The sequence below is a fragment of the Myotis nattereri genome (genome assembly GCF_964212035.1).
Source record: "Myotis nattereri genome assembly, chromosome: 4".
Classification (NCBI taxonomy): Eukaryota; Metazoa; Chordata; class Mammalia; order Chiroptera; family Vespertilionidae; genus Myotis; species Myotis nattereri.
Genome location: NC_138079.1, coordinates 82,322,760 through 82,336,890, shown reverse-complemented (window position 1 = coordinate 82,336,890; position 14,131 = coordinate 82,322,760). Strand labels below are relative to the sequence as shown.

The following is a 14,131-nucleotide window of genomic DNA, read 5'->3' as shown; positions in this document are numbered from 1 at the left end:
TATCACTTACACCAAATCTATATTGATTACTGGGGATATTTACTATTTCATATTTTTATTGATTTCAGAGAGGGAGAGAAAAACATTGGTAATGAGAGAGATTCATTGATTGGCTGCCTCCTACATGCGCCACACTGGGGATTGAACGCACAACCTGGGCATGTGCCCTGACCTGGAATTGAACTGTGACCTTCCTGGTCATTGAGCCACACCAGCCAGGCCACATTCCTTTCAAAGAGAAGCTTCAACATAAAGAACTTTCATATTACTTTATCCCCTTCCTAAGATCTACTTCTGAGAGCTCACCATATATTCCAATATCACAAAAATAACAGGTAACTACTTACAACAGAACACCTACTAAGAGCTATTAGTGTCAGTGAGTGTGGACTCACCAGGAGTAATGGTGCTTTAAAACACAATCTGACCATGTTTTAAGCAATGGCTATGTTGTTTTAGACCAACAGCTCTCAACCTGTGGGTTGTGACCCCTTTGGCGGTCGAACGACCCTTTCACGGGTTGCCTAAGACCATCCTGCATATCAGATATTTACATTACGATTCATAACAGTAGCAACATTACAGTTATGAAGTAGCAACGAAAATAATTTTATGGTTGGGTCACAACACGAGGAACTGTTTTTAAAGGGTTGAGAACCACTGTTTCAGACCAAATCGCTTATTGAGGACAAGCAGAAAATGCTGAAGAAAATGTGAAATACATCTGTATGAAGAGGGTACGGTAGTATGAAGAGCTCCCAAGGCGGTGAGACATTATAGGGACAAGACAGAGGAGCCAAGAGGTGAGACCCACACTTAGGCCTACATTTCCCCTCCTGGTGACTGCCAATTTCAAAAGTAAAAGCTGCCGCTGAGAGGCTGAGAAAAGCTTCTGGCAGCCCCTCAGGCCTAGAAAGACAAAAACTGGAATTCAGAGCTTTCCAACATAGAGGGAGGGGCCCTAAACACCTCAGGCTTTGGTTGGTATCCAAAAGGCTACATACTTGGATACAGGGCAAGTAGGAAAAAACAAGCCCTCATAAGAACTGACAACCAATTCAGAATCACGTTAATTCCAACTGGAGAGAGGTAACTGGCCTCTATTCTAGCCGCTTGCCAGAGGAAAAATGAAACCGCTCTGGAGGAAGACCACCATTCAGAGCTTCAAGTCACCGTTACCTCCCAGGGGTGGCGAGTGGAAAGGGGGGAGGGGAGTACTAACGTAAGGTGGCAGGAGAAGATTTGACTTTGGGTGGTAGGCACACAGTACACTATACAGATCTTGTAACATAGAAACCCACACATGAAGCTTATATGTTCGTGTTGACCAATGTCACCCCAATCAACTTAAAAAACAAAAACATATAAAAGCATATTAGAAAAGAGAAAAGGCTGAAAAACAACAACAACCCAGTGATCTAAGAATCTATATTCAAAATTCAGAAAGAAACCCTAGCAGATCAAACACAAAGGAGGAAATAATACCTATAAGAGCATAAGTTAATGAAACAGAAAAACAGGTAATAGAATGGTTCCTAAAGTTGGTTCTTTGTCTATATAACCTTGGAGAAGAAATTTCCTTAATCCAATAAAGAATATCTATAGAAAATCTGCATCAAACGTCATACATAACATGAAACATGGAAAGTGCATACTCTGAAATCAGGAAAAACAAGAATAGGATGTTTGCTCTCACTTCTGTTCAATATTATACTAGAGGTATTAACCAAGTGCAGTAAGGCATAAACAAACAATGTAAGGCGTGGGGTTAAAATAAAAAGGGGGGGGACTGTCATCATGTCATCATTATAGAGAACATGATTTACATACAAAATCCTGAAGACTATATAAATAAATATTCAGAATTAAGCAAATTTTCTAAATTAAAAACAAGTTCTGTTCTGACCGGTTGCCTCAGTTGGTTGGAGCATTGTCCCATACTCCAAAAGTAGGTTCAATTCCCAGTCAGAGTACATACCTGGATTGTGGGTTCGAACCCCAGTAGGGGCACATACGGGAGGCAGCCAATTAATGTTTCTTTCTCTCTCTAAAAACATTAATAAAACATATCCTTGGATGAGGATTAAAAAAACAAAAAAACCCAGCTGTTTTCTATACTAGTACATCAGCAACAATTTAAATTTTTAACATACTCTTTATAATAGCATCAAAAACATATACCTAGAAATAAATTTAATAAAGATGTATAAAACCACTACACTGAGAAGTTAAAGATGATGTAAATAAATGAAGGATATACCAAGTTCATGGATTAAAAGATTCAATAATGTGAAAATGTCAATTCCCTCCAAAATAACTCGTAGATTTAAGGCAATGCCAATCAATATGTCAGCAAGTATTTTATTTTTTGGTGGAAACTGACAAGTTGATTTTTAAAATTATACAGAAATGGCCGAAACCGGTTTGGCTCAGTGCGGACTGAGGGGTCCCAGGTTCGATTCCGGTCAAGAGCATGTACCTGGGTTGCGGGCATATCCCCGGTGGAAGATGTGCAGGAGGCAGCTGATCGATGTTTCTCTCTCATTGATGTTTCTAACTCTCTATCTCTCTCCCTTCCTCTCTGTAGAAAATCAATAAAATATATTTAAAAAAAAAAATAAATAAAATAAAATTATACAGAACTGCAAAAGGCCAAGATCTAAAATAATTCTGATGAGGCATAAGAGATATGAGAAAGTTGGATGACTTATTCTACTAGGTATCAAAACTTAGAGACTGAGTAGTACAGACTGGGAAAAATACAGGCACAGAGTAGAAAAACAGACCAATGGAACAGAACAGAATCTAGAAATGGATCCACATATATATGGACACAAATTATGACAAAGGTGATATTGCAGAGTAAATGGACACAAATTACGACAAAGGTTATATTGCAGAGTAATAGGGAAAGGATGGTTCTTCCAATAAATTTTGCAAGTCAAATGGATATTTATATGGAAAAACACTACTTTGATGCCTAGCTCACACTATACACAAAAATCAATTTCAGATGGATCATAGATAAAAATTTGAAATGAAAAACAATAAAGCTCCCAGAAGGTAGCATAAGAGAATATTATCATGACTTTAGGTAGGCAAAAATACCTAAACAGTACATAAAATAAATATACAAACCATAAGTGAGAAGACTATAAGAAAGTGAATGAGTCAGAATAGGACACTCATTTGTTGAAACACATATAATTCACAGAGAGCTTGTATCTAGAATATATAAAGAACTTGTTATATAAATAAGAAAAACAACCTAATGGAAAAGAGCCAAGAAACTAGAATAGACACTTCATATAAAAGGATATACAAATGGCCAATGAACAGTTCATACATTTATCTCATTAGTAACCAGGGAAACAAAATTACCACAATGAAAAACGACTTCACACCTACCAGAATGAGTAACTAAAGAGCAACACCAAATGGTAGTGAGGATGCGTAACTATAGGAACAAAATCCCATACTGCACTGGTAGAAGTATCAACTGGGCCCTAGCCGGTTTGGCTCAGTGGATAGAGTGTCGGCCTGCAGACTGAAGGGTCCTGAGATCGATTCTGGTCAAGGGCACATCTCCGGGTTGCAGGTTCAAACCCCAGTAGGGACCGTGCAAGAGGCAGCCAATCAATGATTCTCTCTCATCACTGATGTTTCCATTTCTCTCCCTCTCCCTTCCTCTCTGAAATCAATAAAAATATACATATATAAAAAAAGAAGTATCAACTGAAATATCACTTTAAAAAACTGTTCAACATCTATTAAAACTGAACATACACATACTTTATATGTGTGTACCAAAAGACTTAACACAATGTCCACAGCAGCATTATTATAGCTCCAAACTGAAAACCCAAATGTCCAATGGAATGACTAAATTGTGGTATCTTCTTATAATGGAACCGTACACAGCAACGAAAACCAAAGACCTACTGCTACATGTAACAGAGATGAATCTCACAAGTAAAATATAAACACACAAAAAGCATATTCTCTGTCTCCTTTATATAAAGTTCAAAAACAGAAAAAAAAAATAGTTCTAATATTCAGGAAGAAAGGAGGGAAGGAGAAGTGATTGGGAGTAGGTATGAGAGGGGCTTCTGGGTACAGAAAATGATTTATTACTTGACATGGATGGTGGCTACATAGACCTGTACATATTTCTTTTTCTGCACGTTATCTATAATAATAAAAGCATAACATGCTAATTAGACCGGCCATCCTTCCGGATGAAGTCAGAGCTACGAGGGAAGCCCAGGTCCCGGGTGCCAGAGGGAAGCAGGTGCCGGCAGCAGGGGGAAGGTAAATAAATCCCAGAATAAAAATAAAAGAAAAAGAGAGGCTCGGAGCTTCAGTTGTCCGCAAGCGTGAAAATGGCCCTCAGCCCCTCACCCAGACTGGCCAGGCACCCCAGTGGGGACCCCCACCCTAAAGGGGGTGTGGCCAGCCTGAAAACAGCCATCAGCCCCTCATCCAGGTTGGCCAGGCACCACAGTGGGGACCCCCACCCTGAAGGGGGTGTGACCAGCCTGAAAACAAGCCATCAGCCCCTCACCCAGGCTGGCTAGGCACCCAAGCGGGACCCCCACCCCGATCCGGGACACCCTTCAGAGCAAACCAGCCAGCCCCCACCCGTGCACCAGGCCTCTATCCTATATAGTAAAAGGGTAATATGCAAACTGACCCTAACAGCAGAAAGACTGGGAATGACAGATCACTATGACACACACTGACCACCAGGGGGCAGATGCTCAATGCAGGAGCTGCCCTCTGGTGGTCAGTGCGCTCTCACATGGGGGAGCTCTGCTCAGCCACAAACCAGGTTGATGGCTGCCAGTACAGCAGTGGTGGTGGGAGCCTCTCCTGCCTCCTCAGCAGCGCTAAGAATGTCTGACTGCAGCTTAGGTCTGCTCCCCGCTGGCAAGTGGACATCCCCCGAGGGCTGCCGGGCTGCCAGAGGGATGTCTGATTGCCATCTTAGGCCCAATCCCCTGGGGAGCAGGCCTAAGCCAGCAAGTGGTCATCCTCCGAGGGGTCCCAGACTGCGAGAGGGCACACAGACCAGGCTGAGGGACACCCCCCACCCAGTGCACAAATTTTTGTGCACCAGGCCTCTAGTCCTATCTAATAATAGACAAACATGGTAATTAACCGTACCTCCAGGGGCTGCAACCTAGGGATTGGGCCTGCCCTCTGCCACCCGGGAGCTGGCCTAAGCCAGCAGGTTGTTATCTCCTGAGGGGTCCCAGACTGTGAGAGGGCACAAGTGGGGCTGAGGGACACCCCCACACACACACCAGTGCACAAATTTTTGTGCACCAGGCCTCTAGTATATATATAAAAAGCCTAAGTGACTGTCTGACCAGTAGCTATGACGCGCAATGACCACCAGGAGGCAGATGCTTCGATCAGTAGCTATGATGCACACTGACCACCAGGGGGCAGATGCTCAACACAGGAGCTGCTGACCTGCAGTGACTTGGCAGCTACCGTTCTCGGGTGACACACTGGAATCAGAGAGGAGGGAGCCTGATTCTTGGGTGCATCACCTGAGAACCGCCCTTTTGCAATCCAGGACCCTTCTGGGGATGTTGGAGAGCTGGTTTTGATCCAATCCCTGCAGGCCAGGCCGAGGGACCCCACCAGTGCACAAATCCATGCACTGGGCCTCTAGTCCTAGCTAATAAAGATGGAATATGCAAATTGACCATCACTTCACAACAAAGATGGCGGTGCCCACAGTCAATAAGGAGGAAATATGCAAACTGACGTGACAAAGATAGTGGCGGCCGGGCCTCTGGGCAGCACCCAAAGGCAGAAGGTGGCTCCGGGCTGGAGCAAAGGAGGAGAGGCGGCTCTAGGCTGGAGCAAAGGCGGTGCCAGCAGCCAAGGGAAGGAAGGCCTATTCTTGCATGAATTTTCATACATCGGGCCTCTAGTATTAAATTATTATTATTGTTTGAGTGGAATAATGGTATAGTGACCATTAATGTTAAGAAAGTTTAAAAACACACTGAAGTACTTCTACAGGTGAAATGACAGGTTTACAATTTACTTTAAAACGTAAGAGCAAAGCCAAAAGGTGGTGTGGTGGTGGGGGATGGTATTGATGGAACAGGTCTGACAAAATGCTAACTACTGAAACTACATGGAGGTTCATTAGTTTCTTTCCTTCTATGTACATTTGAAATTTAATCTAAAAAACATTTTAAACATAGGGATGATGGCTATGTACTTAATAGGCCTATTGTGACGATTAAATGAGGAAACAGACATAAAGTGCTTAAGGTAGGTTCTAGCCGAGAATAAGTGCTCAAGGTAAAGGTTATTATAATGATTATCTTCTTCTTTGCATTCCCACAACTGCTCTGTCTTAGGCCTTCATCTTGAATTTATGTTACTATAGGAGCTTTCTGGATAAATTTATCTCAAAATTTTTCTCCCCTCACCACATGCCTTATTTTTTTTCTAGTACTATGTAATTGGGTAGCCACTTATTGACAGGCACTGTAATGGGTACATTTCAAACATTACCTTCAATCTTTCCAATAATCCTTCAGAGATGAGAAAAGGAATTCATGTGATTTACCTGTCCAAGGCCCTATAGTGACTAAATGTTAGAGCCAAAATTGAACCCAAATCTGTCTGGTAAACAAAGCCTGATCTGTTCATTAGGCTACACAACATCCTCTTTCTAAAAAACAAAAACACAACCACTTCTTATTTTTAAAACTTTCACTAAATTTGCAACGTAGGATAAATTTCTTTTATGGCCCAGTGCAATTTGAACTCAGTCTACCTCCTCAATCCAATTAACACCATTTACTGAATCATTCATCCTTCGTCTATTTATGTGCAATGGCTCTGTCTTGTATCAGGCTCCCACATATACACTTATTTACTTTCTCAGCTTTCTTTTCTGTTCCATTGACCTATAGTTATTATTCAAGGATTTGTATCTTCTGTTAATTTAGAGGTAATCCCAATATCTGACAGAGAGAAGGTAGTTAATAAACACTGACTAGTCAATTAATTAATGCTAGGAATCCATTTTGCCCTTGCCACCCACAAGAATAATGTACCTGAGAGAAACCTCGAGTAGAACTGTAAGAACTGGTAATGGCATTGCGGCTGGAGCTAAGAATGCCTCCTGTGTATGTGCTCGTCATGGAGCTCATAGAGGAGGTACGGGATCTCTTATTCAAGTGGTCATCTGAGCTCTGGGAATTGAGACCTCTTTTCAGAGAACCAGGCCTAATAAAAGGGGAAAAAATAGTTAGATGTGCTATTGAAGGCAACATTCTTTTAAGGTTTCATCCATGGTCACAAAATCTTTCTTAAATATATCTGACAAAGTCAAGAAGGAAAAGCCAAATATTTTGAAAATTAAATGTATGATTCCACTTAAATAATATTCTAGAAAATATACACTTATCTCCAGTGATAGAAAACATTATTACTGAATGCCTGGGGATGGGGGCAAGATTGGAGGGAGATACTACTAAGGGACACTAGGAAACTTTTGGAAGTGATGGTTATGTTCATTATCTTGACTGTGGTGATGGTTTCATAGGTGTATACATGTCAAAACGTAAACTGTACACTTTAAACAGACACAATTTAGTACATATCAATTATGCCTTAATAAAGCTGTTAAAAAAATCAGTTAAGAGGAACCAACCATTTTTTCTAAGTTTCCAACTGAAATAGAAATTCCTGTACATCCTTCCTATAGAATAGTCATCCAACCTCTATTAAAATATAGATAATTCACTATCTCTTAGAGCAGAGGTAGGGACCATCCAGCCCGCAAGGCCATATAAGGCCCATGAATTCGCTTGGTCTGACCCTGCCAAGGCATTAGGGGTGAGTTAATTAAATGTTTGACCAAATACTTTTTAAGTGGGCCCACAAATGATGTTATAACTATCCAACTGGCCTTTGGCAGAAAAAAGGTTTGCCACCCCTGTCCTAGAGTGATGAATGTCAAACATGGACCAGTTTACTCTTATATTGGATGAAAAAATATTTCCTCTAACTTTCACCCATGGATCCTATTTGGTGCCATAGCGAGCAAGATGTTTTCGTTCTTTCATCTGTTAGTCCTCCAGTTTTTTGGAGGCCATTATCTTTCCCTTCCTCATTTCCTTACTCCTGTTGAGATTTTTCTCCTCTGGGCTAGTACTTATGTACCTTCGAACCCTCCTCACCCACCACCACCACCCTTTAACATATTAGTTGCTTCACTCAAAATGAATTTCAGTTTGTGTATATCCTCTTTTATAGTGTAGTACACCAAACCAAACACAATATTCCATGGACAATCTGAGTAGAACTAAGGAAAGCAGCACTACCACTTACCTGCCTGTTCTAGTTTTTGTTCTATCAACACAGAATAGGAGCATGTTAGCTTTTTTGGCAGCCATATTATACTGCTGGCTCAAATTAAGCATATAAGTTACCTCAAGTCTTTTCACACATATTTTTGAGCCACTTTCCCTCCAATCCATTTCTTCCTCAAATGTATTTAAACTCAAATGTAGAAACTTATCACTTATCTTAAATTTCAGTTTTGCATTTTATCCATCATGCAAACCTTGTGATCTTTCTATTTACATACTTGGTTATTAAAAAATATTAAAAGGAATTATAAGAGCGTTATTGTGGCAAGTTACTCAAATGTTCCTCTCTGACTTCAAAGATTTGAACTTGAACAAATAAAGCAATGCAAAAAGCAAAGAGGAACATCTATAGGACAATAACTTTGGCAATGCCCTTTTTCTAAATAGTGTATAACTCAACCAGATGGATTTTCACTTACTTAGGCACAAAAGAAGCAGGGACTCCATTGGCCACCAGGGGCTCAAATGCTGAATGTCCACTCCCACTGCTATCGTGGCGCCTGTGATAAATCAAAAAACTCTCAATTAAATGAAATGACTTTTTTTTCCCCTTAAAGCATATTCCTGGGACCATGTACTATTTCTATGGAGCACAGGTCCCTTGCTAGACAAGAAAAAGGTTGCTTCAAATCCCAAAGATTCCAAAAGGTAAATTTATTCTAAGACTGTCTGGCAATAAGGAAAGTATAAAAATATAACAGATGCCAAAACCGGTTTGGCTCAGTGGATGGAGCGTCAGCCTGCGGACTGAAGGTTCCGGGTTCGATTCCGGTCAAGGGCATGTACCTGGGTTGCGGGCACATCCCCAGTGGGGGATGTGCTGGAGGCAGCTGATCGATGTTTCTCTCTCATCGATGTTTCTATCTCTCTCCCTTCCTCTCTGTAAAAAATCAATAAAATATATTTAAAAAAATAAATAAAAATACAACAAATCCTTGAATAACATGATATCATTCAATGTCATTTTATTATAATGTTGATGAGATGCCATAGGAATTTAACTATTGTTTATATCAATTAGCCTACGGGAAAACTGATTTTGTTATATATTGTCACAGTTTCCAAGAACCTATCAACAATGTTAAGTGAAGACTTACTCTACATCAAGACCTTTAGAACTATTCAGTGTATTATTATAATCACAAATTTAACACCCTACCATCCACAAATTAAAAACAAAAGAAAAAACACTTTAGGAACCAATCCACACATCCCATTGTGATCTAGAGGTTAATATGGCAAGTCTGTTAGGGAAAACTTCACATCTCACATTTAAGAAGGGCCTATGCATGATGCACATAATCACCGATTATTCCAATTATGGGAAGGATAACTACAGAATCTTCAGTTATAGACTCACTAGCTAGGTCAAGTAAAACTACCCATCCCTAAGAACATGAAAAACCTACTGGGACCATAAGAATAGTTATTTCCTCTCCCACCTCCACACCCCCTGCTTCCTGCAACTCCTGCTTAGCTAGCTGACATTAGCTCAAATTGCTCACTTATAAATCACATCTCTATTCATCAAACTTGATCTTCCTATGTTACATAAATACACTTGCATTGATTAATATTCTCTACTTACTTTTGTTATCTAAAGTAGCAAAGATAGCCAACCCTGAACCTGCAGGATATAAATAATTTGGTTTAGGTAATAGGGACAATGATGATATTTTTCAAGGGTTCACTCATGTAAAGACGAGCAATTCCTTGACCACCTCATATAAAGAAGCTGCCTTCTCATTACCGTTACCTTTATCACCCCCCCTTTTTAATTTCTATCCCCCTATTTTTTAATATTTCTATATACGTACAATCTAAATCTTGTTTTAATATCCTCCCCCTTTTCGTTTCTCTCCCTCCAACAGGTTCCAAGAGGACTTTGTTTTGTTCTCTGCTCTATCCACAGTACCTGGAATAGGCTCTGGCACATTGTGGTTGCTCAATTTATTATATTAAAAAAATGAGTGGAATCCTAACTATTTAGAAAGCCACAAGCAATTCTGCATTCTCATTAGTGACTTCAAACTCCTTTCTTACCATACTCAGGAAATAGACTCCTTATTTCATTTTCCTTAAGTTATTGAAAACCAAAGAATGAAGTCAGTTTTACTTTCTTTACTGATAAATCTAGTTACTCTGGTTACACTTTTCTTTGTCAAGCATTCCCTTCAGCACAATTACACACTTAAACTGGTGGTTACCCAGATAACTAAACAACACAAGATTAGGGGGGCAAGCCTTTGAACATTTTTTCTCAAAAACAGAATTTAACACATCTGTATCAAAAGTATGAGGCTAACATGACTAATAGTTGTTGGCTTATCCCAATACTTAGGGAAAAGGTAAATTTTAACATTTATCTAACCCAGCCGTGGGCAAACTACGGCCCGCGGGCTGGATCAATAAAACTAAAAAAAAATAAAATAAAAAAAAAGACCGTACCCTTTTATGTAATGACATTACTTTGAATTTATATTAGTTCACACAAACACTCCATCCATGCTTTTGTTCCAGCCCTCCGGTCCAGTTTAAGAACCCATTGTGGCCCTCGAGTCAATTTGCCCACCCCTGATCTAACCTGTGCCTAAACCTGAAATGAACAGCATGAAAACCTTACTGTCAGCATTATTAAGCTCTTCCATGAAAGCCAAAGAAGGGCACCCACTAAGGCTCACAAACTGGAGCAGGCCTCTGTTTCTTTTTGGGGAGTAATCTGCATTTCAACAAATCACAGGAATCTATGTGGGAGGCCTGTTAGTACTCGGCTGAGCCTGTTACCTTCTTTTATTTTCCTGGCCATCAGCGAATATTTGTTCTTCTTCCTCCACTGTCCTTTTCTTCCTCTCTTTGAGGGCACTCAGTACAGTCTCCTTTGCACATGGGTCCGGAGCATTACTTGATGGTGAGGACAGTGTTGAGCTGAGTAACTGCTCTGTTCTGCAATGAAAGACAAGATTCTAGCCTTAAGATATTTTAATTACCACGTCATATAGCACAGTCTTCACTGAAAATCAGAAGCTAGCCAACAAGCAACAGTGTAATTTATACATTCACAGAAAATGCCCTTAGCAATTAAAGCTACAATGTAAGGCAAAAAAACAAGAAAATAAGAGACAGTTCAACGACTCAAATTTGAGATTTCTCATTTAAACAGACAGGTACTTTTTTTTTTGCTTTATAGCTGTCTTGTCAGAGAAACAACCATGGAAGAATAACGTGGACACAAAAAGGAGTCTATTTTTCCAACAATAATACTTACATTGGAGAACGAGTCAATTTGCTATCAGGAGGAGCAATCCTCACTGTCACTGGACTGCACACCATCTTGGAATTATGAGGAGATAGCACAGTCTTCTTGTGATAACCATTCCAGGACACTGTGGGAAGTACCCCCAGAAAGGAATATTGGGCCTGTTGAATTGGATATTGTCTTCGAGGTGTTATTAAAAACCGATTTGATAAAGTTCCACAATCCCTGTGGAGAACAGGAGACATATTATGGAACCAAAATGCTTAAAAGAATGTCAGAAAATTAACTGACTAAAGAACTATGTGGGTTCAGATATTTTCCAGAAAGCTTAAACCTCTAAAGCAACACAGAACACAGAATTTTTATGGTAATTTCCCACATCATTCCATCTAGAGGCAGAAAGTGGCAGCTGCTTAAAAGCAATCCCTACTATGGACTTCAACAATTTGAGAGAGAAACTGAAAACCTTGCCCACACAAGCACAACTACAATGGAAGTGTGTATTAGGACACACAGGGAGAAACTTTTCAAAAATCCTTCAATCTTTTCAGTAAGTCATCAGTAATGTACCCAGAGTCAAATATTTTTCAAGACCTAAATGTTCATCTTCTCAACTCAATTTACTTATAACAAGAACCTTATGTCTGGCTGGTATGACTCAGTGGTTGAGAGTCAACCCAGGAACCAAGAGGTCACCAGTTTGATTCCTGGTCAGGGCACATGACCAGGTTGCAGGCTCCTTCCCTGGTGGGGGGGCATGCAGGAGGCAGCCCATTGATCACTGATATTTTTATTTCTCTACTAGAGACCCAGTGCATGAAATTTGTGCATGGATAGGGTCCCTAGGCCTGGCTGGTGATCAGGGCCGATCGGGGCCTTCCCGCTGCCGGCCGGGGCCTTCCTTCGTTCCACGCCGCACCCCTGATGGTCAGCGCATGTCATAGCCAGCCGAACTCCTGGTCTCCTGGTCCAACTCCCGAGGGGTCACTTTGCATATTAGCCTTTTATATATATAGAAGATAGATACCTCTCCCTTTCTCTCTCTCTAAAAAAATCAAAAACATTTTTTAAAAAAGAACCTTATATTTTCATCAAATATTTTGTATTCTCCGCTACTGAGATTAAATGAAAGTGTCATTAATTTGATCATCTTTATCAAATTTTATCAATGGAAGAAGTGTTTCCTGGGAATACCTCTTTGAGCGTAGCTAAACTTATAAAATTTCTCTATGGGTCCAAAATATATATACTACATTTATAACACATATACATATATGTAATACATATAACATATATAATATATCGCCCTGGCCAGGTTGGCTCAGTGGATAGAGCATCGGCCTGCAGACTGGGGGGTCCCACGGTCGATTCCAGTCAAGGGCACATGCCTGGGTTGCGCGCTGGATTCCTAGTGGGGGGTGTGCAAGAGACAGCCGATCAATGATTCTCTCTCATCACTGATGTTTCTCTCTCCCTCTCCCTTTCTATCTGAAATCAATAAAAATATATTTTAAAAAAAATACACACACACACACACACACATATTACTATATGACTACACTCGAAAGATAAAGGTATTTTCCCCCAAAGTAGGGATATTTTAATGTTAATAAGCATTCTGCTAAATCTATACTGTACTAAAATTCAGACAGTCTTAGGAATTGGAAGGAAGGGATCAGCTGTGGCATCACATCTCATTCCACAGGTTAAACGGGGGCGGGAAAGGGGGGGTGATGGGGGACAGGGGACGGCTGACATGCACCAAGATGTTGCAAAGAGGTCAAACGACACAGAATCTACCTTGGACTTGAAAGAAAACCGGATCGAAAATCAAGTCCTCAACGCAAAGCCAGTCGACAGAGAGAGGGGGGCCTGGGAAAGATGCGCGTGTCTTACCTGTGGGAAGGCCGCCTGGAGGGTCCGAAAAGAGGAGCGGGGTGGGAGGGGTGCATGTGATGCCCGCGCTGAGCCGCGGGACCCGGCGGCGAGGTGCGGGTGGGAGGGCGACGGACCTGCCGCTCCCGCGGGTTCCTGGCCTCGGGGACCGGGGCAGGCTGCGGGGGGCCGGGCTTGCCCTGGTAACTGCCCATCAGGAGCAGTTCGGCGGGGTCGGGTCCTTCGAGCAGGGTCCGCGGCTCTAGGAGGTTTCCGTTGGCTGCCGACTTGGCCGGGGGCGCGGTGAACAGGATTCGCTGGCGCCGCGCGTTCCGAACGAGCGAGGAGAAGGCGCGCGGACCGCGGGGCTCGCGGCTCAGTCCCCACCAGGCCGCGGTCGCCCCCACGGCCAGCCAGGCCAGCGCGGCCGCCGCCGGCACCAGGTACAGGACGAGGCCGAGCAGCGACAGGCCGAGGAGCGCCGCGCCACCGCCCCCCCAGCCCCGGGCCCGACAGTCCCTGACACTCGCGATGGGCCGCCGCCGCTCGCCTCCTCCAGGCGCCGCAGCCGCCGGAGACATCGCGGCTC

The 14,131-nt window shown here is 42.0% G+C and overlaps 1 protein-coding gene across 3 annotated transcripts in view; it reads right to left on the bottom strand.

The window, feature by feature from the left end:
- Window positions 1–14,131, bottom strand: part of LOC308517675 (nuclear envelope pore membrane protein POM 121C-like) — a 26,789-nt gene extending 12,658 nt beyond the window's left edge. For all 3 annotated transcript variants that reach the window (XM_081088927.1, XM_081088928.1, XM_081088929.1), the window contains exons 1-5: window positions 13,564–14,131; window positions 11,677–11,892; window positions 11,196–11,354; window positions 8,831–8,911; window positions 7,092–7,263 (exon numbers count right to left, since the gene is read on the bottom strand). In XM_081088927.1, the coding sequence (XP_080945053.1) occupies window positions 7,092–7,263; window positions 8,831–8,911; window positions 11,196–11,354; window positions 11,677–11,892; window positions 13,564–14,123 (1,188 nt within the window). In that variant the 5' untranslated portion in view covers window positions 14,124–14,131. The remainder of the gene's footprint in view (window positions 1–7,091; window positions 7,264–8,830; window positions 8,912–11,195; window positions 11,355–11,676; window positions 11,893–13,563) is intronic.